Raw genomic sequence first — 26,672 nt, 5'->3', positions numbered from 1 at the left:
TTTACTGCCCACAAGATTATTTGTTAATACTACCTGGTCGGGTAGATTCAGAACTAGATTAGAATTATTTGATTGCTACCTGAAGGCTGTGTGTGTTGCAACTTGGTTTAACTTTTTGCACTTTTCACTGTTAGTTGAAGCTAGTGACTGACCACTCACCCGGTTGTTAGTCGCCTCCCTCTTCCCCCACCAAGTGACCCTGCACCTACACTGTAGTTTGTTTGGTATAGTGTACACTAATTTACCACTTTTTAAGGCAATCTACCCTGTCTGAAAAGGGATATCTTCAGCCCCTTATACTTACCTTTCTAAACTTTTCTTCCTACCTATTTGTCTCACCTTTGGCATAGTGTTCACTATTACCCATATAACAGTATATCTGTCTGGGTTTTTCACTTGCTATCACCAGTTTTGTTTTGCAGGTTCGCTCCTGGGCATTTCCTCCTGAGTCCATCAGATGGCGTACTTGGCTCTAGGACACAGTCCCATAGTGATTTCACACAACTTAAGAGGTTTGAATATACCTGAAAGGTGTTCCACCCTACTGAGGGAACTCAAAAAAAGGTAGGCCACACTTTGACAGACTCCTTTTTTAGAGAAGCATACCATGCCACCAATGATGACTCCAGATCCAAGGGGGTCTTGATCCTGGTAAGCAAGGAAGCAAGGAAGACCCGAGCGGTATATTTCAGAAGAGGTCATACAACAACACACCTATTACGCTGGCCAACTTATACTTCCCTAATAGATCTCATGTGTGTTTTTGACAACGGATAGTGAAGTAACTCCAAGGGTTCGCATCTGGATGCCCAATTCTAGGCAGGGATTTTAATGTGCCTCTAAACCCATTAGTTGACACATCCAACGGGAAGACTTGCATTACATATAAAATCCTTAAAAAACTTAAGACCCTGCTCCAGTCTTTACAACTAATTGACACCTGGTGCTTTGTCCACCCTGAGGAGCGAGATTTCACATACTATTCGTCTCCCCATAACAGACATGCCCGTCTGGACTACATATTTATCTCACAATGGGACCTATCGTCGGTCACTGCGGCACATAAAGGAATTCAATCTTTCTCTAAACACTCCCCAACCTCACTAACTCTTGACCTAGCTACACCCCCTTCAAAAACCCAGACCTGGAGACTCAACGCCTCCCTACTAACCAACCCAGTTCTTCTCCCGAAACTTACCACTTCACTTACGGAATACTTTCAGCACAACAACTCCCCTGATGTGGGCAAACTTATCAGAATGGGCTCACATCGTAAAAGGGAAAGGGACAAAAACATTAAGGCACTGACTGAGCATATTAAACAATTGGAAACACTCCATAAACAATCCCTCACTGCTCATACCGCACTAGAACTTTTAGACGCTAGGAAGGCCCTTTAACAGATCTTCGATAACAGATTAAAGAGATTTCTGTTTTTTAAAAAAAGAATTTACTTTCTTGCTAGGGCCCTGAGAGAACAGGCCACTAGCAACTTTTTACCTGGTATTCAACGAAGCGACGGTAAAGTAGATGTGACCACAGAGGCCATTGCAAACATTTCCACAACTTCTATACAAAGCTGTACAATTTACCACCGCAACATAGACAGGAGGGTATTCCGGGTAGAAAGCATGCAAATTATATGCGACTACTTAGATAAAAGTGGAATGCCAACCCTGAAAGACGCAGACATCATTTTTAGAGAGCCCGATCGAGACATCAGAAATTAAATGTGCAATTAAAAATTTGAAGTCAGGCAAGAGCCCAGGCCCTGATGGATACACATCCATCTATTATAAGACCTTTGCACATATTGTAGCGGACCCGCTTAGGGCGGCCTTGAATTCTCTGTCTGAGCCTAGAAAAGTCACCCCTGATTTTCTCTCTACTTACATTACTGTGATTCCAAAGGCCTAGGGCCCCATATGATGGCCAGGATCTCTGCGCTTTACCAAAACCCAGCGGCTAATTTAATAATTAATGGCACTCTGTCTGACAAGGTTCTCATAACCAATGGCACCAGACAGGGGTGCCTGCTATCCCCTCTTTTATTCATAATCTCCCTAGAACCATTTATTTGGATGGTCAAGGCTAATGCTGACATTACAGGCTTTGGGGTTTCGGGACAGAATTCAAGATAGCCGTCTATGCGGATGATTTACTATTTTTCCTGACAAACCCGGTGACCACCCTACCCAACTTAAAAAGAATTTGCTCACTACAGTTTCATCTCCAATCTTAAGGTTAACTACTCAAAATCTGAAGCCATGAATGTATCCCTCCCAGAACAGACACTTACACTGACCAAAGCTAACTCCCCCTTTAGATGGGACCCAAGGGCACTGAAATACCTGGGAGTATGGTTTACGCCCCTACTAACCTCTACATATGAGCAGAACTTTCCCCCATTCATCAAAAACATTGAGAAGGACTTAAATTGCTGGCAACCTGGATATTTCTCCTGGTTCGGCCGCGTAGCCATAATCAAAATTACCATCTTACCAAGGTTGCTCTACTTCCTGCACACGTTACCAATCAAAATTCCCTCAAACTTTAACTCATTAGGATCTATCCTAATAAGGTTTCTTTGGAACCATCAGAAACCGAGAATTAAGTTCACCCTTCTGACAAAACCTAAAAAACAAGGAGGAATGGGTATACCTGACTTTAGACACTACTACCAGGCATCTCACTTAACCAGAACAATAGACTGGCATTGTCACGGGGCGGCGAAGGACTGGATCTCCCTGGAAACTGATTTGAACCCAATTCCACTAAAATATTCTCCATGGATCCCCTGGGGAAGTTATCCTCTTAGTCTACAATGACATCTACTAACGAGAAACACATTGGAAATTTTCCACAGGTTGGCCACAAACTCAGATATTACTTCCTCACTCAGCCCTCTAACACCAGTAAAAGACAATCCGGACTTTACACCAGGCCTAAGTAACCCAGCGTTTCAACCAAATAAACAATCTGACCCCCTCCTAGCTGGAGACTGCTTCATTAACGGCAAAATAAAAGAATGGACCTCACTTAAGGAGGGGACAAGCTTGTCACATATGCCTTTCTGGGCCTATTTACAACTACGCAGCTACCTAGGGGGAGAACAGGTCAAGGAAATTTCCACAGACCTCTTACAGAACTGGAGTCGGTATGTCATAAGGGCACCCAGTTTGTTAAAGCCACCTCTACTGCCTACTCATGGCTACAAAACTCAAAAGCCACTGGTTTGGATGAACTCAGGAGGAAATGGTTGGAGGAACTTCAAGTGGAGATCACTGCCAAACAATGGAGGTATGCTTGTATCCTCGCTCACAAATGCTCCATTAGCACAAAACTGCAAGAAACAGCATATAAGCTCATGACGCACTGGTACAACACCCCGGCCAAGTTACATGGCTGTAACTCACAGACTCCTGAGGCCTGCCCGAGGTGATAAAAAGAGAAAGGCACAATGTCCCATATATGGTGGTACTGTCTGCTATTCGTACCAATTTGGGACAAAGTCAAATCCTTGATCAAACAAATAACAGAAACCAAACTTACTATCAAGACATCTACTAAATGCAGCCAAGTCCCTAATTCCTTTAAACTGGAATTCCCACCAGGAATTCACGTGTCATCATCTCCCTGATGATGACACGTGATCCCTGTGTCGAAGACGCGTAGGAGAGGGGCCAGGACGGAGAGACTGACACGGACTTTACACCAGCGCTGTCCCAGCACAGCATACTGCACCAAACATCCAGTGATTTTGCATAGAAAGCCGTTATAGTATGGTGCACTGACGCACCAGTGCCATCCACATTGTTTCCAGCTGGAGGAGTGCAGCAGACACTGAGACTGAGCCCAAGGGTGGCTCCAAAGCGTATTTGGACTCAGGGTAACAGCTGAGTCACACGCTCGGAGGTGAGCACATTAGCTTAAGGGGGTCACGAAGGAGCACCTGAGCATGTTTTGCAGCACTCAGGATATCTTCGTCATGATGTTGGATTGTTGCCACGGCTGAACACCACCTGCACACATTGTTTTATTATCACTGCTGGACATTATTTGCACGCACTATTTAGAGTGCTAAAGAGAACTTTTTTCATTATTTATTATTTATTTATTCATTTATACAAGCAGGATACTTTATATTGAGCACTAAGCACTTTTTATGTTGATTAAGACACTATGTATGGTGTAACAAGCACTAATAAGCACTAATTTATGGTGTAACAAGCACTTGTTTGTTCACACCTTGGTTATTTATTCGACATTCATATTATTTGTATTTAATATTATCACACTAGTAAGCAGAGAGTTGGTTAATATTTATTTTGTTTTTGGGGTCACCCAAGCGCAGCGCATAACTTGTAAATTTATCCTATGCACGTATTATGAAGCGTGATTAGCGCATGCAGCTGGAGGTAGCACAAGCAAGGCATAAGATCATTGTGGCTCACAGAATTTTTCCAATTTGAATATAAATCATTAGACATCCTTCATTAATATTGAGCAATTGATAGAGATCTGTTTTGCCTACAATTGGTCATGACCTGTGATGGAACTTTCTACCAATTTTTTTAAGACATGTATTTGTGACTGTGCCAAAGACAGTGAGAAGTGTGGTAACTGAAACTGAGAGTATGAATAAGCATGCTCCATTCAACATCAACAAACGAACATGTATTTTAAAGTACCTTTTTGGTTTTCTGGTAAATATTTCAAAAGCTCGGCACTGCACAAAGCTAAAAATGGCTTGCATAAAATAATAAGTTAACTACCCCAGGGTCTCTTTAATCAGTGTAGCTTGTTCATTCCTATCCCACTGTGTGATGCACTGAATCCCTGTGTGGTAGCTAACAGAATATAGTATGTTTTAAATATAAAATTTGTAACTTTACTGCCGCACAAGTAATGTTGATCCAACAGCAAAACATGTCTCAGAGGTGAAGAGCTTAAAAAGGAAATAAAACAGACCACAACTGAATTTATTGTAACCCTCGGGCAGGAAATACATCTAAGCTTTTAGCAAAATACATCTCACTGCATCAAATAAAGATAATTGACAGGTGATATAGACAGAGAACGAGAAAAATGTGCAACAGTAAAATACATGTTGTTTCTCAAAGAAAACATGAAAAAGAATGTTTTCTTCAATTGTGTTCTAACATAGGTGATGAACATAGAATACATACAAGAGTCTGCATTACTGCATTGTATTTCTAAGATTTAAAGAAAATGTTTGCACCATATTTGAGCAATATAAATGACCAACAAGCTTGGATTCTTCATTAGGGGTATTTCTAAATCTCCAGCAACAAGGACACAATAATAATGTAGTAGCTAACTAAAAATTGTTTTTTTCAAAATTACCATTGGTCATACACATTAAATGGTGGGCAGATGCTAGCAAGTGATGAGACCACTGACGGACCTGATTTCTCCTTATACAGATGTTATAGTTGTGTGTGATTCTAAAGGAGGCTTATCATAAAACTATTCCACAATATTATTTTAAAATCCTGTATATATACAGGAAGATCATATACAGTATACATATATACACAGTCTATATATATTTACAGTATATATGGACAGAAACCAGCCAGGTCATGTTTATTAGTAATGTATTCATTTGTAGAGCAATGTTCCTGCTGAAAGACATCACCTTTTGCTCTCATGACATGACTTTCTATCTCAGTGACAGTGGTCACCAAAACAAAGATAGAGAGCACATTTTATAATTTGACACCAGAAAAAAATTGTGAAAGAAAATTAATAACTCAAAATCAGCAGACAATGTATAACCAAGTAGAGAATGATATAATTTGGGTTCATTAAGGTTATCAAGGGACCAAATAGGAACAAACGTGTAAGGTTGAGCTAAAGAAGAACTGAAGACAATTTTTTTTAAATTTTGAATAATGGAGAGTTATAACCCCCGTCAGGATGTTTTTTTTTTTTTTTTTTTTGTTAATGCCATCCATGTTCTATTTTCCCTTCACTCCCTGAACTATTGATATTAATATGAATGAAACACTGTAAATACAAAGTAATAATGTTACGTTGTATTTCTTCTGAATTGAGTCTGTGCAGTGTTTACAAACACTAGTCAGAGGCTCCCTGTTTGATATCAGCTGTTTCTGCTGCTGCTGTCTACAAGACCCAGCTGCCATTTTGATAGCTGGAAATTGCTGTTAAAAAAGAAATATGGGAATGCAAAAAAATAAACATTTATACTCACCTAGGTGGATGCAGCATCTGTCTGATGCTGCATCTGTCCCCCGCCAGCTTTAAGACCAAGCGAGAAATGAGCTATCACATGACCGCTGATCACTCGGTTCTCAGTATTCAGTGAACAGAGAGCCGGTGACTGTCAGTCAGTGGCTCTCTGCTCTGCCCAACCAGCAACCATTGGAGCATTGGGCTGTGGAGGGGGCAGGAGTGGCTGGCTCAGTCTCCCAGCTGTGTGCTGAGAGGCTAAGCCAGTTGCTGATTCAGGCATCTGGGTGGATCCTGCCAATAAATTCAGGATCTATTCAGAGTCTGGACTAGCTTAGTGACATCAGACGACTGTGGGCTTTGGTGACAGTGTTCACCAGGACAAATAACCTGCTAAGCACACATGGAACAGTAAAATAACCCCTTACCACTCTATCCAAAATAGAATAAAAGTTTTGACTTTAGACACATTTTATGGTAAGTAAATATTCACTTTGTAAAGTGACAATTCTCTACATTAGTAAATTAACCCCATAGTACATTTTTCTTTCTTATTGGCAGTTGGATTTATAACTGCTTAAAAATACTTCTTTCATCTCTTTTATACATATATATATATATATATATATATATATATATATATATATATATATAGAGAGAGAGAGAGAGAGAGAGAGAGAGAGAGAGAGAGAGAGAGAGAGCACAACTTCTATGAATTCATAGACAGCATAACTTATGTTAATCTTTAAATAAAGAATTTGCATTATATGCTTTTATGTGCTGCCAAACATCTGCAAATTGAATACGACACGACAGCAGCCTATGCACCATGATTTACTGAGGTAAACTACTGACAAAGGTTATAATAACCAGTTATAACAACCAATGGTGTTAGTAAGTCATCTCTGATTATGTCAAGTGTGACCCTGGAGGACAGTGCCAATCATTTATATAGATATATACATCTAATTTGGGGGCTAAAGTAAAAAAAAAAATCTGTATTTTACTAAATTGCTTAGCATTCTTTTGTGAAATGCTTGTTGTTTACAAGGTCCAGTGGACTACAAATACAATGTAAATTATTTAACTGAACCAAAGTTCTATCTCTACGTGGTAATATTTACATCTACCAAGTTAATTAGTGAAACTGCTCTTAATATACACATATATACAATATGAGGGTTATATGACCCAATCATGTGCTGGGTAGAGAACAGGAGCGTCTAAGATACTCAGACAGTGAAAAAGGAAAACAAATGGATGGGGGGTAGGAGAGAGAAAAAAAAGGGGGGGGGACGGGAAAAGGTGCTGTAAGGAGACCACTCCTCGCCAAACCATAGCAGGGCCTCAGGAAGGAAGACCTGTTGTGGATGACGAGTCTTAGGGGGATCTCCATCAGAGCTTGATATTCATCGGTGTAGAAAAATTAATTCCAATGAAACCATTTCAGCTGGAATTTTTCAAGAGAGTCCCTTTCAGTCGCTATCAGGTCTTCCGCGTCATAGATATTAATGTTTGCCACCCATTTTGCAAAGGAAAGGAGGTTGCTGCTGTTTCCAGCAGTCTTCATGCTGCATTGACTAGGAGAGGCAGAATTGAGTGGTGGTATTACTTTCTTGGGAAGGTATGCTGGTGAAACAGAAAAAAGGCCAGGCCTAGGTGGACAGCATGGTCTGTAAATTTTTTGGTGATGCATTGTACTTCTGACCAGAACCAGGATAGTTTGTCACAGAACCAGAATAGGATATCTCCTACCTCTTTGCCTTCTCCAACACATCTCTAAGCACTATGGGAACATTTTATGTATTCTAAATGGGGTGTAGTAGCACATTAAAGTCTGATTCTTCGTTCTTAGAACTTATCGAGGATTTGTAGGTTAACAAGAGTATTCTATCAACTTATTTCCGTGAAAAGGAAAGATGGATATCGTGTTCCCACTAATATACGATCTTTTGGTGGTGGTGGAGGGCCTGATGAGCATTTTATAGGTCAGTGACAGTACATGACAGAGATGGGTTGGAAAGTCACGCAAATTTTCAAACTGTGCAAGAGCAGGTGAAAAAGCAGATGCCATGGGGAGAGAAGAAAGCAAGTGCGTCAGTTGGGCCTTGTTCTAAAAACATGCAAAAGTGAAAAGTGATCCACCATAAGGGCTATGTGTGGCTGCCTTCCAGCAGTTATAAGTTGGCGAGTCCTAAAATGTCTTAATCTAAAAGGTCTCTGAACTGTGGGCTTTGTAATCTCAGGTGAAAGGCGGGGTTGTCAAAGACCCTCCTGCATACATTCCACAATGGTAGGACGGGATTTAAGGGAGTGTGGAAGGGCCGTTAAACACCACAGAAGTGCCGGTATTGTTACTACGGACCAAGATATGTGTGTGAGCTGCTCAGGCTGTATGGGAATGAAGCCCTGGGCCCACCGCGGTGAGTGCTGGCTGGAAAGAGAGCTTGTCTATGCTCCAGGCAATGGTAGAGAGTGATAGGTGCCCGGGGGCCGCACATCAAATCAAAGCCTGAATGGCAGTCCCAGCCTGGACCCCCTGCCAGGCTGAGACTGCCATTCATGATTACACAGCAGGCTTTGACTTGATGAGCAGGTCCTGGGCACCTAACATTCCCTACCAGTGTTACTACAGAAGCTTGCTTGATGGCCACCCAGTGTTTGAGATTACCATGTTTACACCAGTCAACATTTTTGCACTGGTCCTTTGTGTCAGTACCCCGTTTCCTATGGCTTTTGTTTGATAATCCCTTGCCTGTTTGACATGAAAATGGCAAGAATTGATTGTAAAGATTTATACCCCCCCCATAGCCTTCAATGGGGCAATTCACAATATCTAGGTTTAGCAAATGACTCCAGACATATCAACTCAACTCATACACAAGCAGCATGTAGCAGCAATCAATTGCTCCCAGATGAATGAGTAATCATGCAACATTAACCACTTAAGCCCTGAGCCTCTTTCTGAGATTTGTTGTTTACAAGCTAAAAACTGTTTTTTTGCTAGAGAATTACTTAGAATCCCCCAAAATTATACATTTTTTTTCTAACACCCTAGAGAATAAAATGGCGGTCATTGCAATAGTTTCTGTCACACCGTATTTGCGCAACGGTCATACAAGCGCACTTTTTTGGGAAAAAATACACTTTTTTGAATTAAAAAATTAAGACACCAGTAAAGTTAGCCCAATTTTTTTTATATTGTGAAAGATAATGTTACGCCAAGTAAATTGATACCCAACATGTCATTTTCAAAATTGCGCCTGCTCGACGAATGGCGACAAACTTTTACCCTTAAAAATCTCCATAGGAGATGTTTAAAAAATTCTACAGGTTGCATGCTTTGAGTTACAGAGGAGGTCTAGGGCTAGAATTATTGCTCTCGCTCTACCAATTACAGTGATACCCCACATGTGTGGTTTGAACACCGTTTTCATATGTGGGCGCTTCTCACGTATGCGTTCGCTTCTGCACGTGAGCTCGGCGGGACGGGGCTGGTTTAAAAAAATTCTTATTTATTTTACCTTTTATTTTTTATTTTTACACTGTTCTTTTAAAAAAAAAAAAAATTGTGTCACTTTTATTCTTATTACAATGTAAACATCCCTTGTAATAGAAAAAAAGCAAGAAGCTCTTAAATATGAGATCTGGGGTCAAAGAAGACCTCAGATCTCAAATTTACACTAAAATGCAAAAAAAAATTATTTTTTTTAAATGTTGCTTTAAGAGCTATGGGTGGAAGTGATGTTTTGACGCCGCTTCCGCTCTGCAATGGTATGGAGACGGATGGGGGCCATCTTCCCCTCACTCATCTCCATACCAAGCCAGGGAGAGGACCCGATCCCCTCTGCCGCTACCGGCAGCTTCGGTAAGCAGCGGAGGGCACCGGAGAGCGGGTGGGCCCCTCTCCCACCACCAATAAATGTTATCTCATGGCGAATCCGCCACAGAGATCACTATTTTCGGAAACCAGACTGCTCACTGAAGAAGAGGATAGTGGGGTTATGGCAGCTAGCTGCTGCCATAACAAAGATATCCCTCTTCAAAGTGCCGACATATATCGGCGTGAGACGGTCCGGAAGTGGTTAATCAATACATCAGCTTATACTATTGAGAATCATTTGTTTATTTCTGTTTAGCGCTTCTTCTCTACTCTTAGCAATTAACCTCTAGTAATTTCAGTAGAGGGACTGAACTGCTAAAAACTGATTATCTAGCTAGTTCAAATCCTAATAACAAGTGATAAAGCTTTATTTGCAAGTGCTAAGTGGCTACAATAACTATTGTTCAAAAGCATCACTTCCCAATAAAGATCATTATTAAAGAGGGGTATTATATTTTCCCAATTACCTCAGTTACCACAATGCACAGTGACACATAAACCACTGTGCTTTTCATTGCAATGCCATTACATTTCAATGGCACCCCAACATACATTTCCAATGCACCAAAACAGACCTCTATTTTGGCATACCACAATGCACAGATGTGCACCATCTGTGTGTTGTATGCTGGAAATAAAATTTAAAGCTGTGTTAAAGGTTAATTTCAGTGCATTAACAGCTCATTCAAAGTAAATGGGTTGCCACAGTGCAAGGCATGTTAACGTAAAACATAATGCTTGCTAACATGAGTGTGGTAGTGCACTACAAAGGTTTGAAACCTTGTCTCCCAAGGAACTTTTATAAAGGTTATAGTAGAGTGTTTACATCATGCTTAATACCAGCTTTAAGAGCTGGCCAAGGGCTTTACGATAAAGTGATCAGGTTGATCAGGGGCCTGGGAAACTGCTTCCCCAGTGAAAGCAGGAAGAACTCAGGGAAAATCCATTTCTCAATCCCTTCTTCAACTAATGACCCCATGAAGTGCAGTGTATTATGTTACTTCCCAGTTCGCAGTTGTCATTACTCGGCTACAGTAAATGAGGATGATCTGTGTTTGAATAGTTTCATTGGAGAGCAGAAGAGACATTGGGGGTCTAATAGATTGTAATGAGGACCTGTCACCTACCCATGCTATCACATAGGAGTGTAAGGAAGGGTATACCAATAGACGAGATGGCTCCTCTGGATGGGTGTCTGTGCACAGGCTAATACATGTCCCTTTTATGCTCACAGGAATTGGGCACTGGCTAATGCACATATACATACACATACCTGTGCACGCACACACGTACTTGCTGGTGCTCACATGCACCTGTGACAGGTTTCGTCACCAAACAGGCTATTTAAAGTGGGCCAGTGCTCAGAATCAATGCTGCTTTGTCTTCAGCCTCCTGTGTATCATGTGAACCTGTAATTCTGTATCCTGATTTCAGTTGCTGACCCATTTTGTTTTGACCACTCTCTGAACTCGGCTTGTCACCTGACCTCTGCTTCTGCCTGCTCCATTCACTGATCGGTTCCAGACCCGGCTTGTTTCCTGACCACACTCTTGCCTGTGTCCTGTACCAGATCCATCCTGTCCATTCTGTCTGTATATGACACAGCCTGCCTGACTTTGCTTCTCTGCCTGCTGTCACCAGTACCTGCCTACAACCCTGCTGTCCTGGCAGACCTACAGTCTGCTACCAGCAGTCACCTCAGGTGCCCGCTATCGCCAACACCAGCGTGCCTCAGTCTGCTGCCTACCAGCTTGGCTGCCACTGGCGCCTTCTGCTGACTTCACCTGCCCAGCGTGGACACCTGCCCTGCTGCTAGCAAGACTTTCAGGCACTCATGCCACTCTGTACTCCTGCACCTTCTGTATACACAACCAGGGGCACTGAGTCAGAGGTGTAAGAGAGTCCTTCCTCATCATTTCAGGTTCTGCTACTAGGTACCTGATAAACCGGCTTGTTAGCCCCCTTGTGATGGCAATAAACTACATCCCATATAAAAAGAGCAAAGTAGGGCAAACATGTCTATGTACACATAAATTGAAATACACGTGTGAAATATTGTCGATAATGTTGGAGTAGGAAGAATAATTGTTGGGCCATACTTCACAGTTAACTCTAAACTGATGACCTGTAAGAGCTTTTAAAGCATCACCTATGGAGAATTGTGGGTACCATTTTTTTTTTTAGGATTCCGCAGGCATTCCTAATTTTAAGACTTGACATATTTGGCACAATGCAACCCCGTCTTTTATATTTTTCAAAAAAATATTTTGCAGCATACAAAAATTTCAACCAGCGCCATTTTTTCTCCGGGGTCTTTGCTTTTAGAAAATATATATTTTTTGGGGTGCTTTACGGTAGTTTCTAGCAAAAAAACTGCAGATTTTGCCATACATACAAAAAAAAGGAAAAACAAGAAAAATCCCCAGTAGACAAGTTAAGGGTGTGTCAGGGAAAAGTCTATGCCAAGTTTTTTTTTTTTTTGTGTGAACATATATCTCTATTTGATTAATATTGAAGTGTTGACGTCACAGAATGTTAATACCCATTGCTAAAGTGTAACTAAAGGAGATCAAGGGGACAAAAGGATTGTAGTACTTTGTCCCGTTTTGAACAGTGCTGTGGATGCTGAGCTAGAGGGGTCCACAGTCTCCGCCCCCACCCCCGCCCCACACAGACAAACCTAGGGATTCAATAACAACTGTATTTTCACTTCTACTGGCTATTCCAGAATCAGAGCTTCTTCTGTGACATGTGTATAATGTGTCAAATTGAGACCGTATAAATCACAACACAATGCAGAAACCAGCACACAGAAACCTCTGTGCACTTGGTCTCCTGGGGGATTCCACATGGTTTTAAAAATGATGGCAATAATCTTTTATTAAGCATAACATAATAATGCTGTAATTTTAGATTGTAAGCTCTTCTGAGCAGGGCCCTCTTAATCCTCCTGTATCTTAATATATTATAACTGTATTGTCTCCCTTTTATATTGTAAAGCGCTGCATAAACTGTTGGCGCTATATAAATCCTGCATAATAATAATAATAATTTGTGCAAGCAAGAGAGGCTACCAAGTCAACATACATACATAGTGTGAATATTCACTTCAATTACCCAATCATGTGAAAAGGAAACTCCAGTTACTTATTTCCTTTGCACATGAATGAATAATTAAAGTCAAATTTATTGTGTGAAGACGCTCAACTTCTTTAGTAACTCAGCCTCATCAATGATGGTTGAGGCCCAGTTGTAACTAAAATCAACAGTAAAATATTACTGCTTCTATATAGGATCTAACAGGACAAGCTCCTTTTTACACAGATGAAATCAATAACACAGAACACCCCATGATAGGTATGAATGCATAATTATTGTCCAATCAGCAGTAACACCTGACCAACAATTCTTATGAAATTAAACAAGTCCTAGAGGTCCTATTCAACTATGACGTTATCGTAAAAACAAAACACATTCATCAAATCAGTATAAAATGTGATCTGGTTTCAAAGCAAATAAGCTCTCTATATTATCTAAAATTACATATTAGATTAAGTGAATAAAAATAACTTTTTCCAGTACATAATGTGGGATTGTAGGGAAAATACATCTTGTTGGGTCACATTTACTAAAGCCATACTTGCAGTATGCATAAAGACTAACTTAACTCCACTTGGAAATTTACAACCCATCCCTTTCCTTTGTGATACTTACTGAATTAATTATCCCTCCTAAAGCTTTAAATCCACCATCAACAGCAAACACGTGTTCCTGGGAGTCAGCAATTTTTACCAGCTTGAGGAAATAAATGAAAAGTGTTTAGTAAGAAAATATTGTTAAAGACATTTTGACAGTTTAAAGTAATGCTGGTAGATGCACACAGTTATGTTGCAATAATAATAAAAATAAAGTCTAAACATGGCTACATTGTTTATATGATAAAGTTTAGCAGAGTTTTAAGTTCAGTAAATTAAAAAGTCTAAAACTATGGCCTATTGACAATGAATAAATGGAAGCTTTCTTCACACTGACATATGCTTTATCATGCCATTATCCAGTCCAGCTGTGTCACATTTTGCTGCTGTTCAAAACAACGCACTACAGTTCAGCCATGAACTGCAACAAGGTAGAAAGTCTATGGTGAGCAGATGCTGCTGGATTTTTTTTTATTTGAGCTGCCCTGTGATTCTCTGTATTTATACCAATTGTGAAATTTAAAACGTGAATTTCATTGGTGATCATCATAGCACACAATTACCCAGTAATTATTTACAAATAGCATGCTAATTAATTACAGTAACCAAATATTATTGCAATCAACTTAGATAAAGAGAAAAAACTTTTTTTCATTGGTTTTGAATAGAACGTGGAAGTAGTAGAATCCTTGTCAGGTTTTTATTGCTGTCTGTGTCCTTGCAGTGGAGAATCTCCCATATTGTTTGTTCCACTGACTGATGTCAAAGTGATCAGAAATCAAACATTTTTGAGTTGTCACAGGAACAAGAGGTGAGGTAAAATCTTCCAATGAGTACTCCTGTTTTGGTGACAACTGTCTAAGGTATCCCCTCCCTTTGAAGAGATCTCACCAGGCCCCTTTCACAGAAAGTGTCCGATCAGGTCCACCTGTCAGTTTCTCAGGCAGACCTGATCAGACACTCCATTTACCTCTATGGACCGGTGGGTGTAAACAGACTTGTGACCGTTTACACCTCCCGACCTCCAATCTGATCTGGTACTCTAAAAAGAAACAAAGAAGGTGATCCATACCCGTCCATCTAGGTGGATCAGATTGAAGGGCAATTGGGTGTAAACGGACAGCAGAGTTTGTTTACACCTGGCCGCCCATAGAGCAGAGTGGGCTCAGCCTGTTCTGCAGAAACAGAGCAGACATGGATCTGTCATCCGCCTGCTCTGCTCAGATCAGCAGGTGATCAGTGGACAGATCACCTGCTGATCAAAATCTAGTTCGCCCCATGTGAAAGGGGCCTTTTGCTTGTCGACGTGTTTCTGGTTACAGGAAGTAAGGGACATGGGCAGAAAAAAAACCTGACAGAGATCTTAATCATGCCCTACTCTATCCAGACCTAGAAAATATGTTTTGTTTTTGCATACACTTTTAAATATAAGTAAACTTCAAAAGGTTACTTTGTCCCCTGTAGACAGAGAGAAGTGGTGGCACTTCCAGGATTAAAACTCCATATTTATTGAAAAATTATTAAAACCATGGACACAACATGTACAAACACACTGTGCTTAATTATTGCTTCGCCCACCCCTTGGGAACCTGGAGCATGAGCACGCATGGCAGGACCTGAAAGATGTCCCCTGTCCTCCAAGGTATTTCTCAGTACTACTGAAAAAAATATCCAGGCTCATGTTGCCTGAATTGTCTAGAAACAAAAAGTGCTTTAAATGCCACTGCACAATATTTTTACTAACTGTACTCCAGTCCCTATTCTACTGGCTGTACCCCTCAGCATCCATAAAGAGTAATGGTCCTATTATGTTTAAATATGATGAGGATCACCTGGAAAGAAAAATAAGTGCAAAGGGGTGGGAAGTTGGGCAAATGGACCAAGAAGAACTTGTCCATAATAGATTATTGGTGATATAACGGAAGTAATACTTGGGAGTGTGATACATTGGGAAAGACATACTTTACATGTGGAATACCTGCTCTGTTTGTTTGGAAGGAAAGTGCACACCAGGTGTAGCGCTCTCTAGGTTGATAGTTATTTGTTTTACTTTGTTTTTATCTCTACTTCAGTTCTCCTTGAATGGTACTGGAGTTACATTTGATGGTATGGTACACAGGTTTGGGGGCATGTGTTCTGTATAGTAAACTGCACTACTTCTTGTATATTCTCTACTTGAGCTGCCCTCAAACCAAATATCTGTGTATGTGTTTATTTTTCTTCTGATAACAATAAAACCTTTTTTCCTGATTAAAAAAAAAATATAAAACATACTTGAAGTCTAGCCTGAGTGACAACCATGGTTCCTTTTAGAGATACAATGGAGAAATGAGTGTATACATAAAAAAAAAAAAAACAGGAAGCAAATCTGGAAAATGAATGCAGCTACCGTATCTATGGGAAGCTGCAGTATTACAGTTTGTTTCTGGGTTTAGACACACTTTGATCCTTTAGAAATGCTATGGGTTACTGCAGTTTGCAAGATCTCATACATGTTGGGCTGCTCCAATAAATAAGGGTGCTTTAATCAGATTTGGATGGATTTTAAACTAAATAAACCATAACCCTGCCCCACCCATGTGTAGCATCCGAAAGGAGGATATATGCATCAGTAACTTCTGATTATGGTTTGATTACCACTACAAATAAGTAAGGCAGTATATAGTGTCAAGTCTGAAGTAACCATGAACCCTTGTTGCTAGTCATATTCACAGATCCAACCTAAATCATTAACTTAAGCCTATACCTAATGGAATATGAAAGCTTTTTTTTTTTTTTTTTTTTTTTTTTTTTTTTTTACAGCATATGCAACATTAAATGTATTTTATAATGTTTACCTGATCAAACTTGAAATCAAGAACCCCTACACAGTAGACTCTTGCTCCCATATCTCGGGCTTTTTCAGCCTGTATTGATAAAAAAAAAAAATTCAATAAAAAAAGAGTTTCAACAAAGTATATAGGAGAATCCATACAACAAGCTAGCACTTACCTCTTTTACAGTCAGAATAGGGATCTGGTCAGAGAGCTTACCATCCGTCAGGGCAATTATTATAGAAGCTGTACTTCTTCCTCCAGCTTCTTGAATCTGTTTATTAGCCTAAAAAATAAAGCAATGTAAAAATAGTTTACACAGTTGGTAAAGTGGAATAAAGGCACAAGTTAATGCAGTTCCACCTGTGTGGGTGTGCGTGTGTATGTGTATTACTGCTCTACCAGTTCTTATTTCCCTGTATAGTGTGTTTGCTAAGATGCCCATCTAAAAGTTTTTTTTTAATTAAAATACAGGTGTTACAAAAAAGATAGGATCTGTAGGTTTGTTCTTAAGTTGAATCTGTTTGTAAGTCGGAACAGCTACATTTTTTAAGTGCAGCTCCAGACAAAAATACTATTTTTATGTTTTTTGGATAGCATAGGGAAGGGTTAACACCCCTGTAAAATTTGTTTTGCTGTCTGTGCCCCTGTTCAGAAGATTTCACCTCACTTTCTGTCCCTATGACAATTGGATTTCAAAAATGTTGGTTTGTTGTGGAAACAAGGATTGGTGATAAAGCATCAGTGGAGACACCTTTTTTCCCATAGTAACTCTTACAGGAGTGAATTTCCCTTCCTAGGGGTAGATTTCATCTCACTTCCTGTTGTCTCCCTCCATTTGTAGGTAGGAGTCGTTTGTAAGTCGGATGTTTGTAACTAGGGGACTGCCTGCACATTGTATAATGTCTTCTAATTCTGCTAAACTTTCCCTTCTTATTAAAGGCCCAGATAGCAAAAAAAAAAAAATTAAAAAACAAAGCTTATCAAAATATTTGATTCTTTCCACTTAACTAAAATTTATGTTATTCCTTCCTCTAGAAATTCCATTCCCTGCCTGTCCCAGTGATCACACAGGATGTAAACTGAAATCTATTCAGAGAACATATAGGAATGGATTTCTGACAGAGATGGAACCCCACTTCAGCTCTTAACCTCCCTGGCGATATGATTATTTTAGATTTTTGCGTCTCAAAGCGGTACAATTATTAGTTCTTCAATAACACACTTATATCTGTCCACCAAGAGTCTAGTAGATATCCCCGGTATGATGAAGTTTGAAACACAAAATCATAAATTATAATATAATAAATAAATATAAATAATAATAAAAAAAATATATATATATATAATATATATACATATAATATATATAAAAAAATATAATAATAATAAAATAAATTTCCCCATGATTCACTATCGCTCAATTCTGCAAATGTTCTAATTTATTATCATTGTTTTCTAGCTGGTCTAAAGCCACTTTTGACGTAAAGGGACATTTTTTGGTTGCTATGGACAATCTCAAGTTTCCAGGCAAAAAGAACAGTATATATAATATAAAACTTCATGCAGGGCATGGGCCAAAGCACTGGGGACAAAAGGGATGTGAAATGATTTCATACTGTACTGTAATCTGTAAGATTACAGTACTGTATGTGTTATGATTTTGACATTCTTTTGAATTTGCCTCCAGGCTCCGCCCCATGCGTCGCGAGCTCACAGGGAACGGAGCCTGGCACAGAGAGGCTTCGGGCAGAGGATAGAGCCTGCAGACAGTGTGGGAGGACATCGCAGGATCCTGGGGACAAGGTAAGTATACTGCACCAGGATCCTGAGATGTAATCCCGAGTGTGGCTCGGGGTTACCGCTATCGGTGCTGAAATTTAACCCTGAGCCACAGCCGAGTATCACATTTTAGTTTTTTTTTAAATAACAAACATGTTATACTTACTCTGGGCAATGGTTTTGCACAGCCCAGTCCTCCTTTTCTGTGGTCCTTCACTGGCGCTAACAACCCATACCCTCCCACACTTTCTCTAGGGGTACATGTTTGGGCTCGCTACTGAGTCGGCTTGGTATGTCCATAGACACACAGAACGCAGCTTGGTCCCACCCCCTGCTCCCTCCTCACTGGCTGTGATTGACAGCAGCAGGAGCCAATGGGAGGGAGATAGCAGAGAAAGCCTCTGCTCTTGTGCACAGCGCTGGATTGAGATGGGACTCAGGTAAGTATAAAGGGGGGCTGGGGGGGAGGGAGCTGCATGCAGAAGTTTTTTTTACCTTAATGCATTAAGGTAAAAAAAATCTTTAGCTCTTAAAACCACTTTCAGGGATACACTAGTGACATAGGGGTCAAGGGGGAAACACAGAGTGCAGTATGGAGATACAGGCATTTGATACACCCAAAAGTGATGGATGCTGAACATTCTAGTGGTGCTTGTAACTCTGTAGCAAAAATAATGACAGTGTAAAGAAAATTGTTTTAGAAGCTGACAGTATTGTCTAAAAAGGCTTCTTTTGTGTCATATTTGAATATTTGTCTAGCTTTTTTTTAGCCCTCGATTTTTTATTTCCAGAACAATGCCAATCCACCTTCTATATAGTCATCCAGTGTGGGGCACAAGGGGCAGAAGCAGGCACTGAAATGCATTTTTTGTCCCACACTAAGGCGCGGGGGCATCAGAGGTAAACATGTACATTTTGAGTTAGCTAATAAAGGCTATTACTTAACTCTACATTTTCTAGTTTGATACACTGCACAATTATTATGCCCAAATAACAGGGCAAGACTGTAAGCTTTATAGGAGAACGTAAGTAGATGTTTTCATGCCAATGCCAACAAATGGTATTATATAAACTCCTTTATGTATGCTTTTATCAATAGCTAACATGGTACAGCACTCTGTTGATATCATAGTATAAAATAAAAGTACATTGATTTCAATGGGCAGGGGCGCTTTAGGAGCAGTGTACACCTCTCCTAAAGCACTGTAAAGATGCTGCTTGCAGGACTTTTTTTAACGTCCTGCAAGCACATCGCTCCAGTGTGAAAGAACTCAGGCTTTCACACTGGAGTGACAGGAGAGGCTCTTTACAGGCACTTTGCAGGTGCTATTTTTAGTGCTATAGCGCCTGTAAAGTGCCTCAGTGTGAAAGTAGCCTTAGTGCTTTTGCGTCACAAATGCATGCACTCATACCAGAGAGTATTCCCACAATGGCCAAGAACAATCACCAGCTGGGTGCTGGAAAGGTTGCATACAGCTGGCTGTAGACTGCCTTTGCTGCTCTGTACCGGGTTGCAAGTATTTCTCTTATTAACGGTTTGTGACCACATTTATGTACAAAAAGTTGCAATGTCTTGAATTTTTGCCTTGGAAAGCTCCAATCAATTGGGTCTACAGAACTTGGCCCGGTCTGGACATTGCAAAAAGCAAATGGCAAATTTTATCGTGTTGCCTTGGAAAGCTCCAATCAATTGGGTCTACAGAACTTGGCCCGGTCTGGACATTGCAAAAAGCAAATGGCAAATTTTATCGTGTCTTCATTTTACAAAAGAAGAAAAAACAAGTCCTAATTAATAACAGGCTGTCATTCAATGCAGAAATATAGTCTGCGATCTGCTCTGTATTAATAAGGTATGACGCAGCCACCAGATGCTGTGCATCTATATTTAGAACCCTACATAAGGAATGAAAGCCATATGTCTCACTAGTACATTTGCTGATTCACAGATCATTCTGCACTGATTTGTACTGATCATTCACAAAATGGCCAGAATATGGAGCTTTTTGACATACTACATGACTACATGTGCATGACAAACGTTTTGTGAGACTTTTCATGACTACATTTTGCAATGCACATGTTTAAACATCTTGATGGCATATCCATACAAGGAATATTTGTTTCTGAGCGCGACATTGCTGACCTGGCTCAAATGGGCTTATTTTATACTATGATATCAACAGAGTGCTGTACCATGTTAGCTATTGATAAAGGCATACATAAAGGAGTTTATATAATACCATTTGTTGGCATTGGCATGAAAACATCTACTTATGTTCTCCTATAAAGCTTACAGTCTTGCCCTGTTATTTGGGCATAATAATTGTGCAGTGTATCAAACTAGAAAATTTAGAGTTAAGTAATAGCCTTTATTAGCTAACTCAAAATGTACATGTTGTTTTTCAACCCACGTCAAGGATCTTCATCAGGCATTTTGCAAAGTAGCGATAAACCACATATTTGTGCAAAGAAGGAGAATAAATACAGTCAAGTACAAGTGTTCTCTTTGTTTTGTTTTTTCCACGTAGCGTTAGTCATTGTGAAACTTAAGCCTCGTGCACATGATTGGATTTCCCGCAGACAAAACCTCGTACTTTTGTCCGAAGGTGTGTGCCTGGATTTGGCTTGCATACAAACGGCAAGGAATTGTCAGCCAACAAACACGAACGTAGTGACGTATTACGTGGTTTTTTAGCTCTTTAGCGCCACCCTTTGGACTCCTTCTGCTTATTTCGTGTTAGTAGAAGTTTGGTGAGTGTTGAATGCTTTTCATTTCGCGCTTTTCAGTTCATTTCTGAACGGCTGTTTATCAACCAGACATGCTGGCCTTGGAGTTATTGCTTTGACCCAAGTCCAGTCCAGGAACAGGAGGAGGAGAATTTCTTGGACCAAAAATTGGTTGCTTTATTAATCGTGACCAATTATGTCATATGCCTTTGCTGCAGGAGTTCCAGGAGAATAATCCAGATGATTTTTGGAATCATCTCCGGATAACGGACCCCTGCTTTCACCAACTCTTGTCATTGTTGACCCCATATATTAAGAAGCAGGACATATGCATGAGGCTTTTATTTTATTTTTTGGTTGAATAATGATTTGGTTTGTTATATTTTCTATATTTTTAGATGCATAGAATGCACTTTTTGGTTAAGTCTATTGGCAGATAGCATGTCTAATTTTATTTGTTTTCTTTTTTTAATGCACAATAAAAAAAATGTGGAAAATAATACTTGGCTATGTGTTTTGCTTCAAATGACAGTTTGGGAGTAGGCAAAAAGAAAAAAAAAAGCCTTTGAAAATTAGTTTGCAATAACTTCATCAGTATCACCAGCAAAGCAGCTTCATTATTATCCCATTAAAGAAGAAGAGAATATGCGCTGCATTTCGAGATTTCATAATTTGCCACGTCACGAATGTTAATTCTCCATTACGAACGCTAGTTTACAAGACGTACTGCTTCTGGCTCGTCCTTGCTTCCGAGCATGCGTGTTTGTACTTTGGACTTTTGTCTGATGGACTTGTGTACACACGCTTGGAAAATCCGACAAAAGACATTTGTCCGTGGAAAATTTTAAAGCCTGCTATCCAACATCCGTGGAAAATCTGAGAACAATTGTCCGATGGAGCATACAAACAGTCGGATTTTCCGCCAACAGCCTGTCATCACACAGTTCCCATTGGAAAATCTGATCTTGTGTACAAGGCTTTACAATGACCAGAGCTAAAGCTGGCCATATAGCAGTAGAATTGAAATCAAAATGGTTTGTTTTAAGAACATTCATTTTATTTTCTAATCATTTGTGGGGTCAAATCGTGATATGATGATAGTGAAAGTATGTTTGGAATGTTATATTGTTATATTAAATTATATTAATCACTTCCTGCCCGCCCAACATCATATGACATAGCAGATTTTGAGTGGGGATATCTGAATGATGCCTGCATTTACAGACATCATTCAGATATCTTCTTTTACAGCCGGTGATTCCCTTCACCGTAAGAACAATCATAGTGGCTGTTCAGCCGCTTAATCATTCTTATAGGTGGTGGGACGTTCCCACCCCCCGCCGCCCTCCTCCCCCCGCTTCTTACCCTAGAGGCGAGATATGGGAACTTCTAGACCCCAGATCTCGCTGAAAAAAGGACCTGTCGTGCCCTATTCCTATTACAAGGGATGTTTACATTCCTTGTTCTAGGAATAAAAGTGATAAAAAAAAATGTAAAAAGAAAGCATCAAAATATAAAAATAAAAGTAAAATAAACAAAAAAAAAATTAAAGCACCCCTGTCCCCGCATGCTTGCTCGCATACGTAGGTCACGCCCACATATGTAAACTCTGTTCAAACCATACGTGTGAGGTATCGCAAACGAACTTTAGAGCGAGAGCAATAATTCTAGTATAAGACCTCCTCTGTAACTCTAAACAGGTAACCTGTAAAAAGCGTGACCTATGTGAATTTTTAAGTAACAAAGTATGGCGCCATTCTACAAGTGTGTGTCATTTTAAAGCGTGACATGTTAGGTATTTATTTACTCGTCATAACATCATCTTTCACATTATGCAAAAAAAGGGCTAACTTTACTGTGTTTTCTTTTTTTTTTTTTTTTTAAATGCGTGAAACTGTTTCCAAAAAAAAAACGTGTTTGAAAAATTGCTGCGCAAATACAGTGCGAGATAAAAAGTTGCTATGACCACCATTTTATTCCCTAGGGTCTCTGCTTAAAAGAACATATATCATGTTTGTGGGTTCTGAGTAATTTTTTAGCAAAACAATTATGATTTTTACATGTAGGAGAGAAGTGTCGGAATTGGTCCGGTATGCAAGTAGTTAAACTGTTCATTAGAGTGGCAGAAACATTAAATGGTCCAGCAGGAAAGGTGAGAATCATTCCACTGGGGTGTTTTTTGGCAGTTGTGAGTATAAATTGGATTGGATCACCATTTTTTATATTTTTGTGAAGATATATTTAGGACATTCCAGCACTGACTACCATCTGCCATATTAGCACTTTCTTAATTTTTGTCGATTATGAAAGACTTGTATGGGACTTTTCAGAACTAGTTATTTCATATATAGCACTTTTCATACAGCGATATCATGTGTTCATTAACTGGGACATGTTGGAATTTGTGGAACTGGAGTTGTGGTTTCAATTTCCCCACATTTTATAACTATTTTTTAAGAAATTGGATTGTTGGATTGATGTATCACATGATTCTTATTGTATTATTCATATGCAATTTAAATAGACAAGTAGAGTTTTAATGCATGCAGGCCATACATGAGTCGAATTCCAAACAAATTTTCTTTCGAAAATCATAAATTTTGTGCATTTTGTGATCTGATGGTGCCACAATTGATTTCGTAATTCGACCAACCAAGCCTTCAATTTCACCTCATTTTGCTACAGAAAAGAATTTTCGGGGCTGGGAATCTTCTTTTCTTTCTGGAGGTTTTCTCTTCTTGCACTCATGCAGCAGTGCAGGTGTGAATCACATGCGATGTCTGTGTTCGCAACAGTGTGCACTTGGGCTAAATATGGATAAGTCAGTGGTCATTATCACAATTCAGAATTGTAAAAGCCTTCTTAAATACTTACTAGCATAAAGCCTTCATGCATGTATGTTTCACCTGTTGGTATTACTTTACTCAAATCTTCAAGTCCCTTTGTGATTTTGACCCTGCAAAAAAGTTAGAAAAGTATAATTCAAGTTGGAAAAGTTATAGGTTTAATGTAGCAATTATTTGCTATAAATCTTTTCTAAATAATCTCCTAAACCTGCTAAATACAGCACTTTTGGAAGCTGACCACTAGTAACCAGCTGAGTAATTACAAAGTGAGTTTGCAGCAAAATAAGTGAATTTACCATGTAGACTGCCTACACGAAAAAAAAAAAGCAAATGGCTTAGTTGATAAAAAAACAAGGAGATGGGGGGGGCATTACCTTTACTTTCTGTTTTGTAGTAGACAGAATGGGAACTGGGAGAATATCTCTGAAAGTGAGGGAAATTCGCTCACTAGAAAGAGTGCCCTCATTGGAAGATTTACCCTCCATACATCTCCAAGACAAATAAAGATGGCGAAACTACCCAGCAGAGAGAGCAGGATTTTGTGTTTAGACACAATTTAATGAATCTTTGAAAGAACATTTGCAAGGTAAATATTTTTGGCAAAACAGATAAAAAAAGAAACATTCATGTTTTTAGCTTGCCTAATAGGTGTTTATATCTAATTTGACACCATATTGGACATTACTGGTGCGCAATATTGTGACTGGTCTCTCTTACATTGTACAGCTGCACCAGATAATGTGTGCATCAGTTTTAATAAATCTCCCCTTGTCAGTCAAGCTGAGCGTGGGTTTCCCCACTGGCAGCTGAAAGTAAAAAAAATTTTTACCGGCAATTACAAAATGTGAAAAAAAAAAACAGCGTGGGGTCCCCCCTTAGGATCTGGTATGGATTTTGAAGGGAACCCCCATGAAAAATGTTTTTTTTATAAAATGGCGTGGGGCCCCCCAAAATTCATACCAGACCCTTATTCGAGCATGCAGCCTGGCAAGTCAGGAACGGGAGGGGACAAGTGAGCGCCCTTCATTCCTGAACCATACCAGGCTACGTGCCCTCAACATGGAGGGGTGCTTTTGGGCAGAGGGGGCCCCAAAAGCACCTTATCCCCATGTTGATTGGGAAAAGGGCCTCTTCCCCATAACCCTGGCCAGTGGTTATCGGGATCTGCAGGCGGCGAGCTTATCAGAATCTGAAAGCTTTCTTTAACCACTTGCCTCCCGCCAGCTGTCATATGACGGCCAGGCGGCGTGGCTCTCATTCTGGGAGGGCATCGTACGACAGCCTCGCCTTCCCGGCCCACCAGGGGGCTCGTGCATGCCGGCGGCGGCACTCGCACATGCAAGCCATGTCACTGGGGACCCGATGCGCGTGCTCGGCGGCCGCGATGTCTGCCGGGCACCCGCGATTGCCTGGTAACACAGCAGGTCCTGTCAAAGGAGAGGAGACCGATGGTGTGCTCTCAGTACAGAGGAACACCGATCGGTCTCCTCCCCTTGTGAGTCCCCTCCCCTACAGTTAGAATCACTCCCTAGGAAACATAATTAACCCCTCGATCACCCCCTAGTGTTCACCCCTTCCTTGCCAGTCACATTTATACAGTAATCAGTTCATTTTTATAGCATGGATCGCTGTATAAAAGTGAATGGTCCCAAAAATGTCCGCCATAATGTTGCAGTCATGATAAAAATAGCAGATCATCTCCATTACTAGTAAAAAAAAATAGTAATAAAAATGCTAGAAATCTATCCCCTATTTTGTAAACGCTATGACTTTTGCGCAAACCAATCAATATACGCTTATTTCGATTTTTTTACCAAAAATATGTAGAAGAATACATATTGGCCTAAACTGAGGAAAAAAATAACAGAAGATATATTCCTTTAACACTCTAAACACTAAAGGTTTGGCTGGCAGTGCACTCACATTTTATACCTATCAGTTGTGACTTATATCAGTCCTAACACAGGTGCACAAAAAAATACCATAATTTTAAAGAAACAATTACTGTCTTTGGACAAGAAAAAAAATATATTTGTTCAAATATTACTGCATCACAAAATGAAGGTTCTGGCTTCTGGCACACCATTTTTATGTAGTTTTGTGCACAGATGTTTCTATGTATCAACTGAATTGCTAAATGTCTGGAAAAATATTTGTTGAAGCTGCCTCAAAACTGCCCGCCAACGTTAGGCTGGATTGATCTGGCAGACAATGGAATTTGTATTAATTAAAGTATTTTATGCAGTGTACATATTTTGTTGTGCGTTTAGGAAATGTAGTATTTTGACATGATTTTTTTTCATAAAATGAACATAAATATAATTTGACCAGAAACTGAAAATTAATTAAAAAAGCTACTGACAATTTGTTTTACTAAATAGTAGCAGTATGTCCCATGATACAGTTCACTTAAAAAATTAAACGTTCCAAGCACACCAGTAAAGACTATTGATGACTGAAGAATGACAAAAACATTAATTTGATGCAGCAAACATTAATTTGGTGCAGTAACTGGAAAATAATGGAAACTAGACTTTTCACCAAGCGCTACTTTGTTCATTAAGGTAGACCATTTGCTTCACAAAGGAAATATTTACTATTAACCACTTTAAGACCACCCTAGTTTTACTGCTACAGGGCAGCACCTGTCCTCCAGATCATGTATATATACGTGATCCAACACATTAGGGTTGGGGGCACGCATGCGTGC

At 39.8% G+C, this 26,672-nt stretch overlaps 1 protein-coding gene across 2 annotated transcripts in view; it reads right to left on the bottom strand.

Annotated features, from left to right (window-relative positions):
• Window positions 1-26,672, bottom strand: part of ANTXR2 (ANTXR cell adhesion molecule 2) — a 328,021-nt gene that overhangs the window by 196,680 nt on the left and 104,669 nt on the right. For both annotated transcript variants that reach the window (XM_073597974.1, XM_073597968.1), the window contains exons 5-8: window positions 23,991-24,072; window positions 16,786-16,893; window positions 16,632-16,700; window positions 13,814-13,894 (exon numbers count right to left, since the gene is read on the bottom strand). In XM_073597974.1, the coding sequence (XP_073454075.1) occupies window positions 13,814-13,894; window positions 16,632-16,700; window positions 16,786-16,893; window positions 23,991-24,072 (340 nt within the window). The remainder of the gene's footprint in view (window positions 1-13,813; window positions 13,895-16,631; window positions 16,701-16,785; window positions 16,894-23,990; window positions 24,073-26,672) is intronic.

Source organism: Aquarana catesbeiana, linkage group LG01 (assembly GCF_042186555.1).
Source record: "Aquarana catesbeiana isolate 2022-GZ linkage group LG01, ASM4218655v1, whole genome shotgun sequence".
Classification (NCBI taxonomy): Eukaryota; Metazoa; Chordata; class Amphibia; order Anura; family Ranidae; genus Aquarana; species Aquarana catesbeiana.
The sequence above is the reverse complement of the archived record's forward strand: the minus strand, read 5'-3'. Positions and strand labels throughout refer to the sequence as shown.